Source organism: Mesoplodon bidens (assembly GCF_964165515.1).
Source record: "Mesoplodon bidens genome assembly, chromosome: 2".
Classification (NCBI taxonomy): Eukaryota; Metazoa; Chordata; class Mammalia; order Artiodactyla; family Ziphiidae; genus Mesoplodon; species Mesoplodon bidens.
The window spans coordinates 107857426-107885019 of NC_138177.1; the positions used below are offsets into that span (position 1 = coordinate 107857426).

General features: G+C 36.3%; 2 protein-coding genes across 3 annotated transcripts in view; one reads left to right on the forward strand and one right to left on the reverse strand.

Annotated features, from left to right (window-relative positions):
- The first annotated feature begins 80 nt into the window (after positions 1-80).
- On the forward strand, positions 81-27170 carry GTF2B (general transcription factor IIB). The gene is made up of 7 exons (XM_081224109.1): positions 81-174; positions 4344-4450; positions 20369-20502; positions 22759-22905; positions 23027-23156; positions 24336-24617; positions 26774-27170. Exons 1-7 carry the CDS (start codon positions 158-160, stop codon positions 26905-26907), a joined length of 951 nt encoding a protein of 316 aa, XP_081080235.1. The 5' UTR covers positions 81-157; the 3' UTR covers positions 26908-27170.
- PKN2 (protein kinase N2) overlaps positions 13126-27594 on the reverse strand; it is a 162702-nt gene continuing 148233 nt past the window's right edge. Inside the window, exon 23 of one of the 2 annotated variants that reach the window (XM_081224101.1) lies at positions 13126-14322. In XM_081224101.1, the coding sequence (XP_081080227.1) occupies positions 14296-14322 (27 nt within the window). In that variant the 3' untranslated portion in view covers positions 13126-14295. The remainder of the gene's footprint in view (positions 14323-27594) is intronic. The other variant, XM_081224100.1, reaches the window with a different exon arrangement.

Consider the following 27594-nt stretch of genomic DNA (forward strand, 5'->3'; position numbering starts at 1 on the left):
TTTTTGGCCTTTCTCCCGGCCCGTAGCCGCGCCCTATTATGACGGCGTGGGCGACTCGTCTATAAAAGCCAGTCTCGCAGCGTTTCGTCGCCACAGTCTCTTCCTGTTTGCTGTGTGTTTGTTGTCCCTGGTGCCTGGAATTGCAGTGGCCGTGAAGATGGCGTCTACCAGCCGGTTAGTACGTCCAGCCGAGATTGGGCAGCTGAGGGGCGGGCGGCGAGTGCGGGGGCTTGCAAGGTGGCCGCCGGCACTTCCGCGTCGGGCAAAACGCCGCGGAGGTGCGGGGAGAGGCGGCAGGACCGGCTGGCCGCCCCGGACAAAGGCACTCACGGACGCAGGGCTGATAGGAGTGTCGCAGGGGGTACCGAACCGCCGGCATTTCTCCGCCAGCGTCCTAGGTCGTTTTCTCACCTAGGCACCACCGTGTGAGGGCTCATGTGTCCCCAGCCCCTGGCCTCGCGTCTTTTGCGGATATTTCACCAGTCCTTTTTGTTGTTGTTGTTAATTTTTTCTACGCTTGGTTTTCCATCTGTGGCTCAACCAGCCCGAGGGTCCGTGAATCCTTCTCTCTAAAGGGAAAGGGTTAATTTTAGGCCCCTATTGATCTGGCAAGCCAGAAAGTTAGGGATGTCAGCATTGGTAAGGCTGAGGGAAACTGATTGCCATCCCCGAGGCCTTTTGAAGTGGAAGCTAGGGCATTTCTGAAGAGTTGATAAGTTCTTTCCTAAGAGATTCCTTTACAGATGTCGTCTGCATACTGTTGAAGAAAATCTTGCCTGCAGAAAATTACGTATGCTGGGAAGTCACTCTTTAATATTATATTTTAAAAATGTGATGTGCCCATATCTACAGGAAGTGCATACAGTGCCATTAGAGACAGCCTTTAATCCTGTGACATGAAAAATGTTTGCAGACCCTAATTATATCTCTCATGACCACTATGAGGTATATAGTAGGATTTTTGCGTAAGTGTAAACTGAGTCATGCCAATGTTGACTTATCCAAGGTTAGTGTTAGAACAAAGTGTAGAGCCTCATATCTATTTCCTGTTGTCACACTTGGCCTCTAGTTAACTCATGTATTAAAAGTATCAAATTAACTTCTGTAGCTTCTGGAAGGCAAGGTAGCTCTGGCATAATTTTTCTGAGCTTGTTATCATCTCTGGAATTGAATTCGCGATGAAAGCCATTATTACAAAATAGTAAGCTGGAGAAATCCAGGCCCTTTCTGGTAAACTACCAAGGCTTACTGCTTTATGTTACTGTATTTTTAAAAGGTTGGGAGAGGAGGCAGCCTTAGCTAAAACTACTTGGACACAGCTTTTAAAGCCAGGGACACTTGTTCACTTGTTACCGAATTAGTAAACACTTGGTTGCTAATTGTGTGTTTGAATGCTCAGTCATTCTAACTGGGTGTGGCTCTGTCAGGTAAGGCTTCCTTGTAGGTAAATGGAGAAATAGCTTCCCAAACCACTTATCTATGACTTGTATTCTCTCATGGCAGTAGATCTGAAAGGTAAACGTGGTCATATTTGGGCTCAGCTTTTGTATATAATAGAACAGGAAATGGTATTTGTAAGAAATGTTGTAATAGTTAAATAAAGTAAATTCACTTGATAGATTCCTTACCGAAAGAATACATTACCTTTGTGTGCCTTTATTCTCTTCATTAAAAAAATCTTTGAAATATTTCTTTGAAGTAAATTTTTTCTAGGCATGTCCAGCTCTTAAATGTATGTCATTGCTGTCCATCTGTTGACTTTTTCTACCAGTGAGAACAAAGGTAAATGTTAGTATTTCTGTCGTTAGCTTTTTCCCCCTGAGGAAGATGTACAGTTACTAGGCTATGAAATTGCTTGGTGTTTTCACAGAGAAAAACACAAATGTTGTGACTTAAAATCTAAACTCCACCACTTATTAGTTCTGTGATTTTAGGAAAATCGTTCTCTGAGCATAATCTTTAAAATGGAGGTAATGCTTAATTTGCAGAGTTGCTAATGAAGATTAATAATATAATATATAACCGCCTGAGTTATTTTAATCTCAGTGGTGGTGGTTTACTCCATTCCTTCCCTCTTGTTTCTCTCCCTTACTTCCGCACCACCCCACTCTTGTGCTTCCTCTTTTTTATTACCCTTGTGGGTAGTTTCATTAAAAGTTGACTGCTCCAGCACAGTTTCATTTTATTTTGGATAGGTAACACATGCAAATCATAGAAAAGCAAGAAGAAAAGTGAAAAGCAGTTTCCTTCTTTCCCTAGCTCCTAGCCATCTACTTCTCCAAAGCAGTCATTGTAACCAGTTTCTTGGTGTTCTCATAGTGATTCTGTGGTTTAACAAACATATGCATATAGTCCTAACCTCTCTTCTTCCAAAAAAGTAGTCTAATATAAACACTGTGTGCTACCTTGCTTTTTACCTTTTTTTGTGAAGTTAGCACACACATTTTAAGTGTACAGTTCAATTACAAAGTGAGCACATACACATAGCTACCACCCAGGTCTAGAAATCAAATACCACTAGCACCCTGGAAGCCTCCTTTATGCCCTCAATCATTATCCCTTCCCAAACGTAACCACATCCTGACTTCTAACACCGTAGGTTTGTTTTGCCTGATTTCAACTTTATCTATAAATGTATATGTATTCCTCTGTGTGTGGTTTCTTTTATCAGCATTTTGAGATTTATTCATGTTACTGCATATAACTGTAGTTCATACTTTTTTCAGTTTTCTGTAAAATCCCTACCTTACTCTTTGAGATGTTTCCATATCATTTTTATATATGTATACACGCACACAATAGTATGTCTACTTTTTAATAGTATGAAATATATCAGTCCTTGGTATGCTGTGTGCCACATGGCTGCCCATTTTATGCATTTGTAATTACTGTTACTTTACTAACATTTTCCTTTATTTTTACATAGTTTTCTTTAATAATTTATACTAATTTCTTAATGCTTTGTCATAATTTATTAAAATACTTTTCTAGTAGAAATTTATGGAATAAACGTGAATATAAAGCAAACCTCCATTCCCTATTTCCGCAATGAAAAGATCCAAGATGTGTTCTGGTTAACCTGAATATATAAATTTTGGGAATATGGATTACTTTATCAGTTTTTCTGTGGGTATCACCTATGTTGAAAGTTAACATTCTGAACTGTTTGCTACTTTGAGAAACTTTATCCAAAACCACAGATACCTATTTACATACTTTAAGAATGCTTGATCTTGTCTTTTATGTGTATATTTGTGATGGTCATAACATAACCTTGTTCTGTATTACTTCAGGTAAACTTTTAAAAAGGGCTTATTTTCCGTGATACCAGACATTTGTGATTGTAAGGCCACACCCACAGAAATAATTACTAAATCTATATTAAATATCTTTGATGCCTTTTAGAACTGATTCTGTTAGGTCATTTAAGTCTGATGTGTCTTCCCCAGACTGCCTTATTTTCAAAATAAATTAATCGAACAAATTGTTAATATCACAGATAGATTAAAAAGATTTTGAAACAATTTCTTGAGGGCTCACAAACTTAGTTCTGGACTAAATGAAATCATCAGGTCCTAGCCACCTCTACCACCCTCGTTTGTATACCTTTTAGGTTCAGTGTACAATTCTTTTTTTTTTTTTTTTTTTTTTTTTTTTGCGGTACGTGGGCCTCTCACTGTTGTGGCCTCTCCCATTGCGGAGCACAGGCTCTGGACGCGCAGGCTCAGCGGCCATGGCTCACGGGCCCAGCCGCTCTGCGGCATGTGGGATCTTCCCGGACCGGGGCACGAACCCGTGTCCCCTGCATCGGCAGGCGGACTCTCAACCACTGCGCCACCAGGGAAGCCCCAGTGTACAATTCTAAGTGTATTACTAAGGTAATGCAGCAAGTAGAAAACAAAGACTTGAAATTTATTCTCTGACTATAGAAATAAGTGGCAAGGGTCACAAACCCAGATGGTTATGTGTAAATGTTGCACGTTATTATGGTAGCTAGTTATTTCTATGTTAATCAAGGTTTATAAACATTTTAGTAGCCTACATGTTAAAAGAAAAAAACACTTGTTTTCCATTTAAGTTTTTAAAGCCTTCCATTCTGCAAACCAATAACTGTTCTTACAAAAAACAATTCCAGTCGTATCTGTTACTACTAGCTAGGATTTAAAGTAACCTAATTTAGGATTTTTACTTTGAGAATTTAGCTTAAATGTATTATAAATGTAAACGTATTATAAATTTATTGGAAAAATGTTCAAAATCTTCCTCTTTTTCCCCCCAAAAGATTAGTACTTTGTTGCATGTTGGTTAGGAGGATATTAAAAAAAAATTTTTTTTTCATTTAGTTTGGATGCCCTTCCAAGAGTCACATGTCCAAACCATCCAGATGCGATCTTAGTGGAGGACTACAGAGCTGGTGATATGATCTGTCCTGAATGTGGCCTGGTTGTAGGTGAGCAGTTACTATGGTTTTAACTGAAATCACTATTTGGGGCATTTTGTTTTTGTGTATTTTCCAACCTCTCTTTTAATGAATACATTCTGACTTTTTTCCCCCTACAGGTAATTCATATTTATTGTAAAACAAAAAGAATTAGAAAAAAGGAAATAAGTAAGAGTGAAATCAGAGACACCATATTTTATTGTCTGTACAAATGCATATATTTCATAATGTGGGGTAGGAGGGAACATCTAAAATTGAGATAGCTGATCCAGAAGAAAAGGCCCCTTAGTCCTTTGTCTCCTGCGTCCTTAGCCTTAAACATTTGCACTCTTGTGCATATGAAATAATGAATAAATGTAATCTAACTTTTGTGACTTTGGTATATTTAAACATGATTTATTTCAGAGTAATAAAGGTAGATAAGCATGATTTATTTTGGATTAATAAAGATATATCTTTATAAATGTACTGAGTCTCATCCAAAGCCTTTTAGTCATCAAAAATGATTTAATTTTCATTTGCTCATACAGAATGATTTATTTATGAATTTCTAGTGTGAAATTGTTAGTGTCAAAATAATACTTCTTAAAATATCAGTTTTTTTTCTATTTTCTCACTAATCTAGATATGTAGCATAACTTTAGGATAGAGATAGTCTGTTCAAAAAATTTTCTTATGGTGGGGTTGCCGCCAGCACCTGAGAAAAGGAGTACTACTTCGAAATTTGAAATACTCAAGATTGAAACTGCTAGTAGGATTGTGGGAAGTATAACAGAAACATGGGGGTTGATATACTGTGGAAGTGTCTTGCTTGGAGGACATCTGTAATATTCATGCAAATAGGCTGCTTGCCTCAGACCTCCAGTGGGAGTTTTAAATCACACAGAGTTGTTAATAGGAATCGGAATCCATTTGCAATTATATTCTGCTCAGTAAGCAGTATTAACAGTTAATATACTTATATGCTAGGCACTGTTCTAAGTGACTTACATATTCACTCAGTTTATCCTTGGAGACACTTGTGAGGTGTCTTCATTTTAGAGGTGCAGAAACTGAAGTTTAAGTAGTCTGGCAGTCTAGCTCCACTGCCTGCATGGGAGCCAAATTTCTATCCTGCCGTTGTCTTTTGTAATAAAATGAGTTCAATCTGAGATTGGCAAACTGTAACCTATCACCTGTTGTTATATGGTGTGTGTGCTGAGAATGACTTTTTTTTTTGAGAATGACTTTTATGTTTTTTAATTGTGAAAAAAATTAGAATAATTTTGGGGACACATGAAAATATTATCAAATTCAAACTTCAGTACACATAAATAAAGTTTTATTGGAACATAGCCACACTCATTTGTTTATATATTGTCTGTGGCTGCTTTCCTGTTACAATAGCGGAATTTAGTGGTTGCAACAGAAACCATATGTGGTGCTCTCATCACATCATACTGCTGCTCAGTGCACTACAAATCCCAGTGAAGCAGTTATAAACCCACAGCATTTATGAGTGCCACGCATATCTCCATACTGAAACATTTTATTTATTTAGTTACCATTGCATACCCATCATGTCAAAATGAGAAAAAAAGCTGAACTCTGAATATCGTGCTTTTAAGGCACAGTGGAGCATAGGTTATTTGTTACTGAATTAGATGGCAAAGCATTGTGTTCATTATGCAGTGATACTATAGATGTGCCAGAAGAATACAACAGATGTTGACATTACCAGACTAAGCACTTATCACAATACTACTAACTCAGGAAAACAATGGTCAGAAAATTTAGAAAATGTGTAGTGGAATATCTCATCACAGCAGAATTTCTTCACAAAAATAAAAGAATAAAAATAAGTCAGTTTGGCCTCTTGACCTGCAAAGCTTAAAATATTTACTTTGGCCCTTTAAAGAAAAGGTTTGCTGACCCCTAAGTTAAATGAGAGTGTTCTGTTTCTTCCAAAGTATTAGGATTGAACTGATAATATGTAAGAGTGAGACAGAGACAGAAGACTGAAGATAATTTCAGATTCTTGGCTCTCCTAACTTCTATAGCCACTTAAAAAGAAGTAGTGCAAAAATATTGCATTATATTTCCAGTCTTTCCATCAGCTTCACTTCCACTTTGACTAGCAAGATAGTTGGGTAAATAAAATTAAGCAACTGGAGAAGGAAGATATAATTCTCAAGGCTTACCTGCTTTTTTGTGCTTGGAATCCTTAATTTTTAGTTGCATTTTTCTGTTATATCAAACCAAGGGAAGTTAATTTTCCTTTAGTTTTGCTTTATTATTAGTCTTGAACAGCATCAAAACTACTATTTTTCATTCTAACTACACCTACTAGGCTAAATTTTAAGACCTGAAAACTTAAAAATATAATCTGATTAAACTTCTCTATATATAGAAATTCCTGTTTATGATACTGTTTTTTTATGTAAAATATAACAAACACTTGCTTTAAAATACACAGTAGCCTTATTCACAGATATTGTGGTTAAATGTGTAATATGATGTCCTGCAAGTGAAGAATCTATTCCATGACTAGACAAGGGGAGGCAGGCAAGAGTCTGCTAAAAAAGTTCTGTTTTGCTAAGGATATCATCAATCAAATTATGTTGAGAATAGTTTAATTGATCATGACATTCCATGGGTCCAAATTTTAAAAATAACATATACATATGTACATATACACACAAATGTATATCATTGTCATATATCAATAATAAATTTAGATTTGCATCATCTTGCTGGTTTAAAGGCATATGCTTTGTTGCCAGCTCAATTCAACCTTTATCTCTAATACTATGGAAATAGGGAAGAAATTAAGCTGGACAAATATTCTGCAGTCCATTGAGGGCATAAAATTTGTGGCTTTTTTCATGTTTGAGATATGATGTTCATAGAGATTTATATCTAGACAACATCATCATGTGTTTCCTAATAATCTTGGTGTACATAGTTTGATTGTACTTGCCATGAAATTTTACGTTGTCTGAAAGTTTTTAGATTATAACATATTTATTGAGTAAGCATTTTGAATAGCTTTCTGTTTAAATAATCACCAGACAACCTTAGAAACAAACTCTTTTAGAATTGTTTTTGGACCACTCTGTACTTACTTAATATTTAATATGTTCTTGAAACTTAGGGCAGCGTGTTGTCACTAACTCCCCTTAATTTTAAACCCAAGACTAGATACTGCTCAACTGTTACCTTCAGAGCCATATATTATCCCTCTCAACTGAGTTATCAAGTAGGAGAGCCCATTACTATTATCTTTTTAAATGAAATTCATAATACAAAAATATGTTTTATATAATATACCTTTTCTCTAGTCTCTAATAACACCTTTCTCACTGTCCTTCAAACCTTCATTGGTAGACTCCTTGAGGCCCACCACTCAGTCTTAAAACCAGTGCCACGTGTTTTAGGACTTTCTTAAAGCAACATCTTACTTCCAGGAACCAATTTCTGTTTCAGTAACATGACAGATCACCTCAAAATTTAGTGGCTTATAACAACCATTTCATTTTGCTCATAATTTTGTTGGTCATTAATTTGGGAAGGATCCATCTGGGCCATTGTTTTGGCACTGGCTAGACCTGGAGGATCCACTTCCATAACAGCATCTTCATCTGCATTTTGATGCCTTTCTGTTCCTTGACCTCCCCACAGAGATTTGTTATCATCTAAAGCTTCTCCATAGTTGTGTTAGAGTAGTCATATTTTATACATGGTGGTTGGTTTCTACGAGAAATATCCCAGAGAGAACGGAAGCTGGACTCAAGTAGTTAAGGGCTATGCCTTGGAACAGGGTCACTTCTGCATTCTATTAGTCAAAGCAGCCCTAGGACCCACCTAGATTGGAAGGGGAGGAGAAATAGCCCCACCTCAATGTGAGGGTGACAAGGTCATGTTGCAGAAGAACATGTGGATGGGAGATATTATTGCTGCCATCTTTGGAAAATACAATTTGTTACATGTTTGATGTCCTGTTTAATTTTTCCCCAGTATTTAAATGGTTGTGTAGTATTTAGTCTCTCAGGTAATTTAGGTTGTTTCCAATTTTTTGTAGCTGTTTGTGGTATTACTTATAACATGTAATAGTTTAATTGACTTTCCTCTTGTATTTGAATTATAAGATTGTTATTTTAGACGTATGAAGTATTATGATTTGTCATTGTCTGTCTCATCAGTGACCCTTAAGATATTGGTAGTGATCTCTAAAATAGGGCCAATTTTTAAAGCAAAGCTTTGTCATTTCTACCATGTTGGCTGTAACAGCACTGTGTGTGTGTTTTTTCCCCCAAATCCTATGTGATTATGACACTTTAAAAGTTGAGCACTAGGTGGCAGTATAATCATATTTAGATTATCACTTTGTTTGTAAGTTTGACCTTGTATATCGTTTGGGCATGATTTATAGGCTGCAAAGTGTAAGGTTAGTAAGCTGTCGTAACAGCTATTAAAACATGAAATTGGTTATCAAGATTTTATAAATTAGGATTTCACAATGAGGTGCTGTTTAGAACTAGTGGTATCATTTCTACTTAAAGCCACTTTTTGTGTAGCATTTAAAATGGAATTTTTCCATTGTTCTTAAAAGTGATAGAAGGAAAATGCCAGAAAATAGTTTAGATAAATTTGAAAGAGAAAAATGAGTCGATTTGACCTTCCCCTCCTAAATTCATTCTGGATATTGTTTATACCAGTGAATCTGAGACATGAACGTGAATTAAGAATCAGCTGAGAAATGTTTTAAAAGATTCCAGGCCCCACCTCCAGAAACCCTAGCTCAGGTCATACATTGGTAACATGTTAAGAAACACAGATCTATCCTGTAAACTTCATAATTTGGCACATTCTTTGAGATCTCTGTACTGTTAGGCTTCTCATCTTTGCTTTCATATTTCCCATGTCTCCAGACCTAGACTGCAAATTCCTATAAGACAGATATCTATGTGTGTCCATAGTTCCTAGGGTAACTAGGAGTCAATGGCCCTGGAGTCTAGACTTGGCTCTACTACTTAATAAGTTATGTAACTAAGGTTAAGTTACATAATTTCTCCAAGCTTAACTTTCTTTATGTGTAAAATAAGCCCCCCCCCAAAAGGACATGTACCATACATCTCAGATTTGTTAGGAATTGTTAAGAATAAAATGAGATAATGTATAAAATACATAGTATAATTTTAAAATGAGATTTCAATGATACATATTTTAGGGATATAAGTACTCCTTTTTTCTTAACCTTGTAGAAAAAAAGGGTGATTCCAAATCTGAGATGCCATTCTTCCTAGCAAGTCAGTTGCAAAATGTGTTTGAGTGATTGTTATGGGTCTGGCATATTTAACGCTGCAATTGTATTTTAAATATTATCGGACTACCATCTTTAAATTTGCATTAGCAGTGTTTCCTAAAGGAAAATATTCAGCTTTAGTTTACTATAGCCAAGTTATATTTTAAAATTAAGGAATATTTGTATTCACTTTCAAATTCTTGCTTTGTCATCTCTTGTAAGCCCTCAGACACAGCCTTTTTACCTAATTCAGAAATTTTTAATTTAGATACTTTCTCTTAAGCATCAGAAAACCACTAATTTTACTTGGGTAACAACCACTCTGAGGTAAATTTTGATTTTACAGAAAGGGAAACTGAGGCTTGGAGTGGTTGGGTAATTAGCTCAAGATTCTACACCTAGTAAGTGATACAGCCACTTAGATCCAGATTTGTTGGACTTGAAAAGCCTTTGGTCTTTGTACTACATGTTTCCATTAAACACTGTGCTGGTCAAGGAGAGTGATAGAAAGATGAGATGCTATAAGCAAGCTCTGGACCAATTCTTTGTCTACTGTGTGGAAGGGAGGAAGGTAAATTAAAACAACAAAGAGTGGTAAAAGTTCTATTACAGATCTTCCAAGTTTGGTGAGAACACGTAGGAAGCAAGTGGTGATTTCCTAGGGAAATTACTGTTGAATTTACATTGAAAACATGATCATTAAGAATGAGTAAGGGTTTATGGAGGGAAAGTCATTCCAGGTAGAGGGGAAAAAAAACATGTGCCATAAGATGGAGGCCTGAAAGTATCAATATTAGTATGTGAAGGACTAAATGTATTGTGACTAAGTTAAGATGCATCTTCTACCAGAGCCACAGCTCCTTAGCTTAGATGCTGCTGCTGCTGCTGCTTGCTGCAGACCTGCCCGTATTTCAGGAAAAGCAAGGTCTGTTCACATATTCAAGGATGGAACTTATAGTGTATTTCCCTTTACAGACTGTTTTCCTAATGGTAATTACACTGTTGACTTGTACAGGTTTTTTTTTGTTTTGTTTTTTTGTTTTTTGATGGTCTAAACATGGATAAAATCGGCTTTTATGGGCTGGTCTGGGAAATTAACCATGATATGGTTTGTTTCTAGTGGGTAATTCATTCTGGGTTGGTACCCAGTTTACATTGTGGGAACATAAACTGATTTAGAGACTGACTATATTATTAATAGTATTTCTTTATAAAATATCTCTTGATCAAAGTTCCCTTCAAAATTATCTTTAATGCACGATTTCTGATAAGAATGTATAGTAACCCTAGACTAAAAATCAGGATTCTTTGAAATGTGAGAAGGAATGGTAGGAAGGGTTAGGTGACTGAGGAAGGTGTGGAAACTAATGATGCATTTCATTTTCAGCATTAGATTTAACAAATACAGTGTGTTGGCTTAAACAGTTTTCCAGAGCACCTTGATTTTTTTTAATTAAAAAATTTAGTGCTTTGGATTTACCCATCTTGAATAATAATACATTTTGATTATTGAAGTTTTTGACTTAGCACGTTTTGAAAACTTTTGTAGTTTTAAACTAAATGGTTTTAGATAAATCTAGCCTATGAAAACAAGTAGCTTGGGGAATATTGTTCTAAGACTTTTACTTCTGAATTCTCTACCAAAGGTGGTATGCCAAAATGCTTACAAGATGGCAGAAAGACTTGAAATTCTGGGCAGTTCCTCTTAATATTCATAATCCCTTTTTAAAAATTCCTTTATTGGGACTTCCCTGGTGGCATGGTGGATAAGACTCCGCGCTCCCAATGCAGGGGGCCTGGGTTCGATCCCTGGTCAGGGAACTAGATCCCACATGCATGTCACAACTAAGAGTTCAAATGCCACAACTAAGGAGCCTGCCTGCTGCAACTAAGACCCCACGCAACCAAATAAATAAATATTTTTTAAAAATTTCTTTATAAATTTACAATAAGAAACAGAAAACAAAAATATCCTGAGTCTAGGTCAGGTTGGAAAGTCAGACTACCTTCAGTATTGGCTTCCTGGCTGCTTTTGATATGTTGCAGTTTTCCCCTTTGTTAAAATTGCTACCTTAAGCCATTATGATTTTAATATTGTACTACAGAATATCTTTGGTTGTATTTACCATTTATAGCTTGCCTGGTAAGAAGGTTAAATGTCTGTTTAATTTGGCTTTGTGTACTGTTTCCTTTATACTATCAAGCAAAGTACCTTGTTTCTACTGGACATCCTTTCTTATCTCTCTCCCCTGCTACGACATTATTCTTTGTAGCAGAAGATGCTGGTTGTTTCCCAGTATCTGTTACCCAACTCTTTCTTTAATAATAAGAATCCACTGGGCCTGTGGCTGCTCAGCTAGACTGTGTTTATTTCCCAGCTTCCCTTTCAGTTGGTTATGGCCACCTGACTAAGTTCTAAGAGTGCACTGTAAAGTAGAAGAGATATGTGCAATTCTAGATCCTGCCCTAAGGGATGTGCTCTTCCTTTTTCTCCTTCCCATTGGCTAGAATGCAGCCATGATGGAGGGAACTACTAGCAGCCATCATACACTACAAAATGCAAGTCATGATGAAGATGGCTTATCAAAAAAGATAGGAGGGCTTCCCTGGTGGCACAGTAGTTGAGAGTCCGCCTGCCGATGCAGGGGACACGGGTTCGTGCCCTGGTCCGGGAAGATCCCACATGCCGTGGAGCGGCTGGGCCCGTGAGCCATGGCCGCTGAGCCTGCACGTCTGGAGCCTGTGCTCTGCAACGGGAGAGGCCACAACGGTGAGAGGCCCACGTACCGCAAAAAAAAAAAAAAAGAAAAGAAAAGATAGGAGCAGCCTGGGAGTCACACTAATCCAAAACTATTAACTATGGTAACCTGAGAAAGTTCTATCTCGTTGAAGTTACATTGTTTTTGCTCTGATTACAGACCTACCTGTATCCTTCCTAATACATTTTTGGAATCATATTGGGAGTTTATTTTTGTTTGGATTCTCTATTGTCTGCCAGGGATTTGTGAGTACCCAGAGAGGCTGGGAGTACTTACGGTGGTGGATTGGAAGGTTTTCCAACATCACTGCCACCACTGGACTTGGATTGATAATTCTTTATTACAGGATGAATAAGCATAAACATCAACCTGAGGCTTATGAATACAAACTACAGTAAAGAGGAACAGTGGTCCTATGGACTTAACAGAAAATTCTGCTTGTGATACAGTTTACTAGAAAAAAGTTATAAAAAATAACTGCTTTTTTGTGATCAGTGAAATAAAGCTTCCTTAATGTTTCTATTAAAAGTGGTTAGAAATAAAGAAGATATAGCACAAGGAGACAAACACAGTAAAACTGTTTACATAGCAATGAGCTGACTTAACATTCTAGAAAATTGAATCAGTAAAGCAGAAAACACACCTGAGAATATAAAGAGTGAATTTTGGAAAGTGGTAAAGACAAGATAGCCACTATGGTACTACTTGAAGATCCAGCTGAATATGATAAAATATTAAAGGTGCAATAGAAGAAAACTTTACATTCCTCACAGAAGACCCTTAGGGTTGCAGATCAAGATTCCCACGCACCACTGGGGAATGTATCCTTTTAACATTTAAAAAGTTTTATTAATAAAAATTTGCAAGCAACCAACCAGTAAAAACATTACTTTGAAGGGACCTAAAATTTTATTGATGGAATACAATGAAGTTAAGTCTGATTCCTGTTTGTCTTGTGACACAGAAAGGAGGTCATAGAACAATCTTTTTAAAATAAATTTATACAGAAATCCACAAAAATACCAAGCTGAGTTTTATTTGCTAATTGTCATGTGGGACAGTACTGATGACTATTCCCTGATATTTCTGGTTCTTCTCTTTTGGGCCACATGGTACAATTGTATTTCCCCACTCCCTTTGAAGTTAAACATCACCCCTTGACTGGCTTTGGCCAATGGCATGTGAGTAGAAATGTTACTATTAGAAACCTATTTCCCTAGCATGGTGACTGGCATGTCTCAAGTGGTAGGAATTCCATCATCTTGAATAAGGACTGCATAGAAAGCAGTCCTGGCCTTTCTATTCATAATCCTTGGCCAGCTTTTTTCTCTCCCTAATCCAGCTTGTCTTTTTTGAGGCAGTACAAAGCAAGCACTAAAAGAAACTCATGCTAAGTTACTTTTGGGCCAAAAGGGAAATGTTATGAAATGAAGCATGTTGGCTAACTAATACTTTATCTTTAGAGTTCTAGAGAGACTTAAAAGATGTGAGTTAGTAAAGATAAAGTATTCTCTTTTTTTTTAAATTAATTAATTTTTGGTTGTGTTGGGCTTTTGTTGCTGTGCGCGGGCTTTCTCTAGTTGCGGCGATCAGGGGCTACTCTTCGTTGCGGTGCACGGGCTTCTCGTTGCGGTGGCTTCTCTTGTTGCAGAGCACGTGCTCTAGGCGCCTGGGCTTCAGTAGTTGTGGCACTTGGCTCAGTAACTGTGGCTCGTGGGCTCTACAGTGCAGGCTCAGTAGTTGTGGCACACGGGCTTAGTTGCTCCGGATCAGGGCTTGAACGCGTGTCCCCTGCATTGGCAGGTAGATTCTTAACCACTGTGCCACCAGGGAAGTCCCTATTCAGATCAATTTTTTAAAATTAATAGACTATAAAAGTGGTTGAATATAAGCATGTAAAGGTGGTTGAATTAAAACCACTGGTTAAAAGTGGTTGAATATAAGCATATAAAATACTATAGCAATTACTAGTTAGAAAATGAGATTCTTAACAAAAAAGGTCTAAATGTGACATACGTGTAATCTGAAAGAAGACCTTGAGAAAGAGTATATTCCCTTGTCCAAGAAGATTGATAAAAATTGTTCTGTCACTCCCCCCAAAGTGTATAGGTTTGATACAGTTTAATTCAACTTCAGCAGTATTTTGGTGGGGGTGAATTTTAATTTTTAGTTTATTAAGGTATAATTGCAGACAGTAAAATTCAAAGATCCCAAATGTATGGTTTAAATTTTGGCATTGCATATACTGGTGTAACCAACACACTAATCAAGATGTTTAGGGACTTCCTGGCAGTCCAGTGATTAAGACTCTGGGCTTCCACTGCAGGGGGCATGGGTTCTATCCCTGGTCAGGGAACTCAGATCCTGCAAGCCTCACGATGCAGCCAAAAAAAACCAAACAGACAAACAAAACATGTTTAGAACATTTCCCTCATCTCAGAAGTTTCCTTATGCCTTTTTCTAGTCAGTCACCTCTACCCCCCCCACCTCCAACCCAACCCAGCAATCACTGTACTGATTTCTATCCTCAGAAATTGTTTTGCCTGTTTCTGAACTTCCTACAAATAGAATCATATAGTATGGTTGGTTTTTCTTGTGTGTGTGTGACTTTTTTTTTTTTTTTACTCAAAATAGTGTTTTTGAAATGCACTTGTTACTGCATTATTAGTAGTTTACTTGCTGAGTTTTCCATTGTTTACATTTTCCCATTGATGGACATTTGGGTTGTTTCCAGTTTTTAGCTAATATGAATAATGCTGCTGTGCACATTCTTGTATGAGACTTTTTTAAAATAAATTTATTTTATTTCATTTTATTTATTTATTGTTTTTGGCTGTGTTGGGTCTTCGTTGTGGTGCGCGGGGGCTTCTCATTGTGGTGGCTTCTCTTGTTGTGGAGCATGGGCTCTAGGCACATGGGCTTCAGTAGTTGTGGCTCGTGGGCTCTAGAGCGCAGGCTCAGTAGTTGTGGCTCACGGGCTGTAGAGTGCAGGCTCAGTAGTTGTGGTGCACTGGCTTAGTTGATCCACGGCATGTGGGATCTTCCTGGACCAGGGATCGAACCCGTGTCCCCTGCATTGGCAGGCGGATTCTTAACCACTGCGCCACCAGGGAAGCCCTGTATGAGACTTTCTAAAAAATATTTATTTATTTATTTAATTTGGCTGTGTCAGGTCTTGGTTGCGGCGTGCGGGCTCTTCGTTGTGGCGCGTGGGCTTCTCTCTCGTTATGGTGCTCTGGCTCCTGAGCGTGTGGGCTCTCTAGTTGTGGTGCTCAGGCTCAGTAGTTGAGGTTCACGGGTTTAGTTGCCCAGCCAGGGATTGAACCCATGCCCCCTGCATTGGAAGGCGGATTCTTAACCCCTGGACCAGCAGGGAAGTCCCATACTCTTGTGTGAGATTTTTGTAGGCAAATACTTAGGAGTGGAATTGCCAGATCATAAGGTGGGTAGGTGCCAAAGTAGTTGAACAGTTTTAAACGGGTGTGAATGATTTTGGCAATTATTCTCAATTTCTTCTTGAAAAAATAAAGAGATGAAACTCATTGTTGTAGAATATAGTATAATATCTTAGTTAATACTCTTTAGACACCACTGATACGTGGATTGAGAACTGTGTATGTGTGTAATACCTAAATGTACATATTGACTCTGTTTACCTTTTTGGATGGGGAACTTGATCAGAGTGTTAGATGTTAGAGATCATACTCTATAGATGGAGGGAGGAGTAGTGCTATTATGTACATACAGTCGTGCTATGATTTTGGCTATTAAAAATCTTTATATATAGACTTTCTATCTGGTGTTAATTTTACAAAAATCAGTGTGTGGTTAAGAAAGGAACTGGTGAAAGTTGGCATGTTTCTCTGTTCTGGAACGTGAAAGGCTGTGTGAGGTTGTGTGTTATGTGCACATGCGCTAATTGGCAGGCAGCTTCTTGTCAAAGGTTGATTATGCCCAAACAGTATGGCTGCCTTGTACACTTACTCCTTGAAAAATTCTGTAATGCAGTTTCCTTCCAGAGCAACTTTTAAAAATGCTACCATTTAGAGGTTTTCCAAGAAAATCCTTTATGTATTCTTTTTTTCTGAATGATCTGCCCTATTTCTTGTTACTCATGCACTTAATCTGGTGGTCTAGTTGTAGTTTCATGATGTGCTATTTGAGTTATTTTGGAAATTTTATTTTTTACAAATGCTGTGTTTTGAGCAGTAACGTATAAAAAGAGGGAATAGCTCTTAGCACAAACCACAGATTGTTGAATGAGTCATGTAGATCATTCCCACGTATGTGGAAAAATTACATCACTACCCAGTTCTGGGCTTTCTATTTATACTATCCTAGGCCAGCTTTAAAAAAAAAATTTTTTCTCCCTAATCCAGCTTGTCTTTTTTGAGGCAGTACAAAGCAAGCACTAAAAGAAACTCATGCTAAGTTACTTTTGGGCCAAAAGGAAAATGCTGTGAAATGAAGCATGTTGGCTAACTAATACTTTATCTTTAGAGTCCCAGAGAGACTTAAAAGATGTGAGTTAGTAAAGATAAAGTATTCTCTTTTTTAAAATTAATTAATTAAAATAATTTTTTAACATCTTTATTGGCATATAATTTCTTTGCAATGGTGTGTTCGTTTCTGCTTGGCTGCATTGGGTTTTGTTGCTGCGTGTGGGCTTTCTCTAGTTGCAGCGAGCTGGGGGCTGTTCTTCTTTGTGGTGCACGGGATTCTCATTGCGGTTGCTTCTCTTTGTTGTGTAGCATGGGTTCTAGGCGCGCGGGCTTCGGTAGTTGTGGTTTAGTGGTCTCTAGAGCGCAGGCTCAGTAGTTGTGGCGCACAGGCTTAGTTGCTCCGCGGCATGTGAGATCTCCCCAGACCAGGGCTCAAACCTGTGTCCCCTGCTTTGGCAGGAGGATTGTTAACCACTGCACCACCAGGGATGTCCCTAAAATATTCTCTTAATACAGCCATTGTGTTAATTAAGATATTAAAAGTTAATGATGACATTTGATTTTTTTTAACTTAAATTTATTAAGTAACTCTAGATTTGAAGGCCACAGTAGTTTTTTGTTTTGTGTACGTTTGTGTTTTCATTTCACTGACTAGGAAAGTTAGATTCACTTTTCTCTCTTTGAAAACATGAAGCATGGAGACACTGTGGTATCACTTTGATCAGTGGATGCTATTAAAGGGGCTAAACTTTGTCTAAAAGTCTTGTTTTGGGGGACTTCCCTGGTGGTCCAGTGGTTAAGACTCTGGACGCCTAATGCAGGGGGCCCAGGTTCGATCCCTGGTCGGGGAACTAGATCCCGCATGCTGAAACTAAGATCCCGCATGCCACAACTAAGACACGACACAGCCAAATAAATAAATAATAAAAATAAATATTTTCAAAAAATAAAAATCTTGTTTTGGTGTTTCAATAGAAATTTAGTGAAAAGAGCTTGTAGTGGAATAGGCACAATATGATATAATTTTAATCTTACAAAAAAACATATATATACACACGAATGAAAAGACAGAAAGAATATATGCCAGAATATTTACAGTGGCTGTCTTTGGGTGTTGGTAATACAGATAATTTAGTTTTGCTTATATAACTATTTTTTGTAAGCAGCTATTCTTCTGTAAAAAGGAAGAAAAGTCAGTCTCTTTAGAGTGGTCTCTTGGAGACATGGGCCTTGCTTATTAGTATTATAGTAAAGTTCAGTGCACAGTTACAGATTTTATGTTTCTTTCAGGTAAGTTTTAAAAATCATTATTAATTTATGTAATTAGAATTGCTTCCCAAGTTTAGTGATGTTTGCTTTTATGAGGAGGAAGCAGAGAAATCCATCATGACCATCCTATCAATTTAACTTTTTCTCCTTATTTTGGGCCACCTGCCCAATCTCTGATCCACAGAAGTTGCCTAAACTGATCTCCCTGCTTCTGCTTTCCTTGGTCATTCTTATTGCATAAGGTATGGCAAATGGGGATCCTATCTCTATCCCAGTTCCCTAGTGACAGGGACACACGATAGTCCAAGTGAGATCTGGTTATTCCCAAGTGATCTGAGCATTCAGAGAAAAACAGATTTTCCCAAAACCATCCGGAGTGAATGATTCTGTTGTGTATTTACCTGTTTTCTTAAATATAACACTAAGATCAGATCACTGTACTCTATTTATAAGCATTTTAGTTAATGTACCATATATAAAAACGTTTAGAAGATTTAGCACAATCTACATGTAGTTCCTTCCTTCTGTTCTCTCCCTGCCTCTTTTGCTGTCCTACTGATCCTACTGATCAAATACTTCAGCAAAGCACTCTGATATTGATACTGTAAAAGTCTCATATGGAGATTAATATTTTACAGCTGGTGCTCTTCTTATTCAGAATGAATGTCAAAATGTCAGAATGTTTGTTATCTTATTATTTTTATAGCAATAAATAGCTAATATCAAGCAACTTACTTTGAACTGGTTTTTAAGCACTTCATGTGTACTGAACCTGTATTAGCTTATTTAATGTTTAAATCTTTAAAATGACGTTATTGGGGAAATTTAAAGCTGAGGAAGTGAAGGCACAGAAATGAGGAAATTTGTCCAAAGCTAAGCAGCAGGAGTCCACACTGTTAACCATTATATTAATTGACTGTCAATACCAGACTTCTTTTTTTTAATTCCTTCCTTATTTATTTTTTATTTTTTTGTTGGAGTATAGTTGCTTTACACTGCTGTGTCAGTTTCTGCTGTACAGCAAAGTGAATCAGCCATGTGTATACATATATGCCCTCTTTTTTGGATTTCCTTCCCATTTAGGTCATCACCGAGTAGATTTCCCTGTGCTATATAGTAGGTTCTCATCATTTATCTATTTTATACACAGGAGTGTATATAAATCAATCCCCGTCTCCCAATTCACCCGCCCCCCTTGGTATCCCTACTTTTGTTCTCTACGAATACCAGACTTCTTTTAGCTACTGAGGTGACTTAACTTCTGCCATTCCTTTCTCCTTTCTGTTTGTTGTGTATAGGCACAGATGAAAATGATCTGGTTCCTGCTTTCAGTTTTTATCACAGCTGGTGGAAAAGCTCATGTTTTACGAATGCAGTATAGAACAGATTTTGGAATCCCATTCGCGTTTCAGTTTTACCTGTGTGATCTTCGGCAAATTAGTTTTATTTCTAGTGTAGCAATAAAAGTGGTACCTACCTTTTATAAAGCTTTCAGGATTGAAAGAGAACATTTACAAAGGGCACAATCACTAGCATATGCATGTGTTCATGTTAACTCTTGTCTGTGGTTGGAGGTGTTACCAGCCATTGAGTATTCCCCCCAAAGCAGTAATTTATACCAGATCTACCCATGTCTGGCTTCTTGCTTACTGATTTCTAGGCTTAAAGTTTATTCTGTATGAATTATTTGGCCCCAAATATTTTTTCATCAAATAGTTACTAAAACATACCCTTAGGCTTAGTTCTTTGCAGAGCATTGCCCATGAAAACTTTGTAATTTTTTAAATGTTAAACTATGTGTATTAATACCATTGTGAATAGTGTTTTCTGTTTTTTTCCATGCCTGTTGCACATTTTGGTTCTTCATGGTTATATTACTTTATCTTTGCATCACATATGAATAGCTTTATTTTGCTATTTGTCCTTATTTTGACTAATTCTTTGTTCCAGGAGTTAGAATATGATTAATCATAGCATAATGTTTAAAGAGGGTTATTATTGGACTGGCACAATAGGAATGCTTTAGGACAAATGCCTGAAACAAGATACTTAAGCTGAAACCTGATGTTTGTGTTGAGATTTTCTGGGAATAATAGGGCCGAGTTGGGCATTAAGCAGCATTAAATAAATCCCATCTTGACAAAACAATTTAGACTTGCACTTATATTCTCAGGTGACCGGGTTATCGATGTAGGATCTGAGTGGAGAACTTTCAGCAATGATAAAGCAACAAAAGATCCATCTCGAGTTGGAGATTCTCAGAATCCTCTTCTGAGTGATGGAGATTTGTCTACTATGATTGGCAAGGTAATAAATCCATTTGGCAGGAAGGTGCAGACTGACTAAAGACCTGTTTGGGAACTTTGCAAAAGTATCAGTCACTGCCCCAGTGAGTAATCTTGATCTGAGAATAAGATTTGCCAGTACTACTATTGTGAATGATGGTTGCCTTATGCATTTCTTCCATCTTAAATGGGAGACCAATAGATTGAAGTTACAGACCCTTTGTATCTCAGGCCCTTGTTTTCATGAAGCAGTTTTGCACAAAAAATTGAGTGTAGTATGTTCTTTGAGTTCATATTGACATGTTCCTTGAATATTAGGAATGTTTTCTTTTCCCTCGATACCACCTAAGATAAATTGGATCTCGGTATAGGCTACTTTCTAATATTGGTGAATTTATGACTTGCCTAAGCTTTACTTTCCTCATCAGTAAAGTGAGAATACTACTACTTTATAGAGATATTGAGAGTTACATGGGAATGTATGTAAAGTACCTATAACACATGTAGTGTATAGAATGTGTTCAATAAATGGTACCTGCTGCTATTATATAAAGCAGGAGCATAATCTTCCTGGCAGCCTGGCTGTTTTTTGCTCTGTTATCTGAGTTGGAAGTAGTAGTGGCATTATTCCAAAGGACTCATCAAGGAAGTGTATGCTATTTTAGGACTGAATCTGTACTACTGCATAGTCTATTTTTAAGAAAGTATTCAAAAGTAGGTCATTATTTTTTCGTGGTCTATAGATTACATATTAAGTTTGAAAAATGGTGTAGGCTAATTTAAAAAGTTTATAATATTCAGAAATATTTTAAAGTAGGAGGTTTCTGTGTTTGCTTTAGCTTTATAGGCTGGAAAAAAGTATACTAAGGACAATTTTAAATGTTTAAGATTGCAACTAATTAATGCTGTGACTTTTTTAATGTTTAATTTTTTTCAATAGGAAATACATGATTCAAAAACAAAAATGTAAAAAAACCACAGTGGTTTTTCCTCACCCTTGACCCCTAAACTCTGTTTCTGTTGCAGCCCCCTTCCCTGTCAGAACAGGTAACCACTAATATTAGGTTCTCCTGTTTCTTTTGAAAGTTGTTTATGCCTATATGGCAAAGAAATTTTTTAGGATGGTACATTTGTCATATGTTAAATTTCTGTATTTGGGGATATTTCTGGACTTTTCATCCTTTCTCTAACCTGGTCTAGTTAGTCCAATGCCACGCCACACTGTTCTGATATCTGGCTTTATTGCCCTTTTTCAGCATTTTCCTCACTTGTCTTTTCCATTTAAAGTTAGGATAACTTTGTTTAGTTTAAAAAAACAAAAAACAAAACTTGGGTATTATTTTCACTGAGTTTTGTTAGATTTGCAAATTGCCTTAGGGAAAATTGACTTCTTAAGGAAAAAATCTTGTTATCCAGAAATACAGTATGCATTTCCATTTCCTTAGGTCATATGTGTCCTTCAGTGGATGTTTTAAAGTTTTCGTCATCAGGGTCTTGCATGTTTCTTAAGTTGATCCCGAGATATTTTATCTTTTTTGTTGCTGTTGTAATTGCAGCTTTTTCTTTTATTGTCTTCTAACTGGTTGATTACACATATGTAGGCTATTGATTTCTATTTGTTAATTTTGAACTTGCCCCTCTAATGAATTCTCTTATTATTTATAGCAGTTTGAGTGATTTTCTTGAGTATTCTAGGTAAATACAAAGGTAGTATCTGCAAATAGTTTATCGCTTCCGTCTCAAATTTGTACTTCTAATCTTTCTCTTGCTGAATTTTAATATAATTATACTAATGTAATTAATATAATTATTATATAATAACATTACATAATTAAAATTACATTATATTGGTTAGTTTTTCTAGTACAGTGTTAGAAAATGGTAGTGGTAGGAGGTGTTTTTGTCTTCTGACTGAAGTGATAATGCTGCTAATGTTTCTTCATTAATCATTGTGCTGGCTTTGGACTTGGGAGTTCTGTTTGCTTAACTTTTTTAAGCACCTTCGGAGATAAACATGTGACTTTTCTCCTAGGTCTATTAATATGATGGTTTATATTATTAGATTTTCTAATAATATGTTTACATTTAAAGTATTTGCTAGAAAACCTCTTTAAAACCATCTTAACCTGGTACTTTTTCTTTTGAGGAATAGAGAGGTTGCTCAGGGTAGATTTCTTGGGTAATACGGAGTCAGATTGTATAAGTTAAGTTTTCTTAGAAATTGTTCATTCAGGTTTTCAAAGTTTTTTGCATAAAGTTATAAAACTTTGTTTTATAGGGTACAGGAGCTGCAAGTTTTGATGAATTTGGTAATTCTAAGTACCAGAATAGGAGAACCATGAGTAGTTCTGATCGGGCAATGATGAATGCATTCAAAGAAATCACTACCATGGCAGACAGAATCAACCTCCCTCGAAATATAGTTGTAAGTTCTTGTCTTTAAGCCATGCTAGCTTTGACTTAGCATAATTTAGTGAAAACGTGCAGTTTTGCTATTGTGGCTAATTAAATGGCCTAGAATTAAACTTAGTTTCTCTGCTTTGAAGGATCGAACAAATAATCTGTTCAAGCAAGTGTATGAACAGAAGAGCCTGAAGGGAAGGGCTAATGATGCCATAGCTTCTGCTTGTCTCTATATTGCCTGCAGACAGGAAGGAGTTCCTAGGACATTTAAAGGTAAGTTTTTAGTTGCTTAGATATAAATGTTACCTATTTCATATTAAAGTGACAAACCAAAGTCAAGCAGCTTTGACAGTAAGTAGATAAGTCACGTCTTCCTGGTTACATACAGTAATCCACCTAAGTATCTTTCTAAACACCGCTTTATTTTATTCCTTGACAAAAATTCTGTGATCATACTGATCATGTTCTTTTCAGGCTATTTCCCATGTAAAGTCATGTTAGTCCATGTAAGCCCTCTGTTCTTTGCTAGTAGGATCTTCTGACTGTATCTTGTGCGCTTTGAGGCCTGGCCTCAGAAGCCTTTGTAGTAAGTCTGTACACTGGATGCACAGAAAAGTTTCTGCTCCCAGCACAGGTCTCTACAGGTGAGGGAGTCAAGCCTTAGAAAGCATGAATGAAACTTTTTCTCTTGAGTTAGACAGTTTGTATTTTCACACTTCAGTTGGAGGCTTTGCTAGAACCAGTGTTTTTCATCTAATTTGTAGTTTACCCATGAAAACATTACAGCTTATTCACAGTGTTGCTGTGATACTTACACATTTTGGCTTAAGACTATAATTACCCTTCATCCATGAATATTTTTTACGTTTTCTTGTGTCAGAGTGAAGAGGCAGTGACCATTATCATTACCATCTTTTGGGTTATTACAGCTAAAACTAAGGCTTTTGTTAAATTTATTCTGAAAGTGGTAGTTGAATTTTTAGAATAATAGGGTCAAATATTTGATCTCATTTTTCTATAGCCTGTAATCTCAGGGATTGCATGTACATATGACATTGTGTTACTTGAGAAGCCTTTAGTTTGAGTATTTTCTTTCATCTTCTTGACATACTCCTTACAACAGATTAATACATAAATATCAAAGGAGTTTTTGATTGGTTGAAGAAACTTACTTGCATGAATTGAAACTTAAGAGAAGTTAATATTTTGAAATATTAAGACCTACATTTAACTTTTTAAAAACTTCTTTTACGTGTAATAAACATTTAAATTAACTGAGAAATTTTAAATTAGCTCTATGAGAAGTATCACTGAGAGGATTAGAGATTGATCTTTAAGGCATGATTGAATTTTGCAATTAGAATATATTACTTTTATAATCAGAAATGATAGATTTTACAATGAACTACATGGCCTATGTGGATTTATTTATTTATTTATTTTTCTTTTTAGAAATATGTGCCGTATCACGAATTTCTAAGAAAGAAATCGGTCGATGTTTTAAACTTATTTTGAAGGCTTTAGAAACCAGTGTGGATCTGATTACAACTGGGGACTTCATGTCCAGGTTTTGTTCCAACCTTTGTCTTCCTAAACAAGTACAGATGGCAGCTACACATATAGCCCGTAAAGCTGTGGAGTTGGACTTGGTTCCTGGAAGGAGTCCAATATCTGTGGCAGCCGCCGCCATTTACATGGCCTCACAGGCATCAGCTGAGAAAAGGACCCAAAAAGGTAGGATTGTTCATCAGGAAGGGTAGTGATGAAATTAATGAAGGCTGTAGTATGTGACTGTATTTCCATTTTCAGTACGAAGCAGGTACAGGCCTACCTGGTTCTGTTGCACTTTGCAGATACTGCATTTTTTTTTTTTTTTTTTTTTTTTTTTAACAAATGGAAGGTTTATGGCAATTCTGAATTGTCAGATGATGGTTAGCATTTTTTTAGTATTTTTTAATTGAGGTATATGCATTGTCTTTTTAGACATAATTCTTCTGCACATTTAATAGACTACAGTATAGTGTAAATATAAATTTTATAAATGTACTGGGAATCCCAGAAATTCCTGTGATTTGCTTTACTGCAGTATTGGCTTTATTTCAGTGGTCTGGAACTGAACCTGCAATATCTCTGAGGGATGCCACTAAATATCCAGAGCTCATGTTTAAGAGGTAGTTCCTTAGCATCAAAACTTAAGAAAATACAGCATTTTAAGTGTCTCATAAATAAAAATATTTGGAAGCATAACCCTGTGTACAGGGTTAACTTTTTTTCCATTTGAATTAATTAATTTTAGTTTGTACATTTTTCATTTTTAGAAGCTTCTATTTGTTCCCCCTAAATTCTCCTGGTTATTTTGAATAGTCTCTGTTTTTCCCCTCAAAACTTAACTTTTTAAATCTTGAGAGGAGGTGGCCATGCTTTGTTTCTCATTGGCTGGCATGGTACCCTACAGAGAGGCACACTATAAATATGTGTTGACCATCAAGTTTAACTTACTGTGCAACCTGTTCTCTTTCTTCTTTTGTATGCTATGCACAGTTTCTTCATGAAAATGCTAACATAAGTAGTTCAACTTTCTGCAGCTATTTTTGAATTTACTGTTGTAGAACTTTCAAGCAGAAGTATTAAGTGAATTTCTTTACAAGCATGCATTCATTAATTAGTTCCATGATCCTCAAAAAGATTTATAAAGAAAAAGGAGCAGTCAATTCTAAATTTAAAAGTGAGGTAGTGAAATTACTTGCTGCCCAGCAGCCAGTTGACATTCACAGTTGACATTGATTGGTATTTATGTCTAGAAAAATATAATGCAACATAAGATAAGGAAATTTAAAATTAGCTAATTGTGCACTGATGGCAGCATCCACACTGAAAAGCTGTAAAATCTCACCGATTTGAACTGGCTCTGAAAAGATGGTAAAATGAGTTTGTATTAAAGGGTGTGTTTAAAAAATCTATTTTGATTAAGTATAACTAACCAAATAATTGTCAAGTGGCAGTCCTTTGGGACTTGGTTTAAAAAATGGAAGGAAAATATGACACTGAATGGTAAAAGTGGATCCTTGGATTCTGTAATAGACTGTAGAAATAACTCGTGTGAGCTCAATATATATGTTCAAGTATGTGTTTATAATAGTGAAAAACATCTATATCATGCTATAATATACAGCTGTTTGACCTCAGATATGTTAAGTAGAAAAAAGAGGCTGTAGAAAAATAACTTAACCCTGGTGGTCCAGTGGTTAAGACTCCACACTCCCAATGTAGGGGGCCTGGGTTCGATCCCTAGTCAGGGAACTAGATCATCATACATGTCGCAACTAAAGATCCTGCACGTGGCGACGAAGATCCCACGTGCTGTAACTAAGATCCAGAGCAGCCAAATAAATAAATATTTTTTTAGAAAAGAAAAATACCAACATGATCCCATTTTGGTTTTAACCTAACAAGAACCTCTTAATAGAGGTTTAGCTAGGGGAGACGTTGCAGGGGAACTTTTAAACACAGAACTAATAAAGTGAATTTCTTTACAGGAATGTATTCATGGATTACTTCTGTGATCCTCAAAAAAATTTATTGTGAAGAAGTCAGTTCTAAATACAATGAGCAATATAATAGCTATCACACATAGTGCTATGCCTTGAGCATTGTTTAAATGTTTTCTGTATAGTAAACCTTTTAAACTAATTCGACAATGCTTTGCGAAAAGTACTAATACCATTATTATTGTTGTTACTGTAGCCCTGCTTTCTACTTATTAGTTTTTGAAAATATTTTTGTTTTCTTTTTCACTTAGACGTTTTATAGTACCATGTCCCACAAATGCAGGTAGTAGAAGGGGAGGTAGGATGGAAGTTAAACTTAATATTTTGATTTTTGTCTTTTAGAAATCGGAGATATTGCTGGTGTTGCTGATGTTACAATCAGACAGTCCTACAGGCTAATCTATCCTCGGGCCCCAGATCTGTTTCCTACAGACTTCAAATTTGATACCCCTGTGGACAAACTACCACAGCTATAAATTGAGGCAGCTAATGTGAAACTCCTATGAACACTGAACTTTTGCCTGTTGTACATAGCCTATACAAAGTGCTGGATTGAGCCTTTAATAAGGAAAAACAAAAGACATGGTACGCATTCCAGGGCTAAATAAATATTAATTGCTTGGCATTCATATGTATATACTAGTGAAACATATTTAATGATTTAAATTTCTTATTCAATTTGCTTTCTTTTGTAGCAATCTAGGAAACTGTATTTTGGAAGATATTTGAAATTACGTAATTCTTGAATAAAACATTTTTCAAAACTAAAGTTTTTGTTACAGTTATGTTACATGTAATTTATAATTTATATAATTTATAATTACAAATGCATATTGCAGCTAATAAAGCTGATAGAGGTCCTTGTTTTCCATTATCTTTTCATATATATTTAATTTTCTTATTTTAATAAAGTTATGGAAATAACAGGCTTTTGAGGAACCACTGTTGAACGTATTTAGTTTTCAGTTTAAAAGGAGGTGTGTGTGTGATTTCTTAATATATGTATATTAAAAACCAAGAAGTGATGAACAGGGCCTTGAAAGGCACTGGCTTTAGAGATATAAGAATGTGTTTTTTCTCAGCTTATTGAGAAGATGATGCTAGTAAATAATTAGTAAGAGAGACATTTCAATTTCCAGATGTTTACATTTCACTGTATAGAA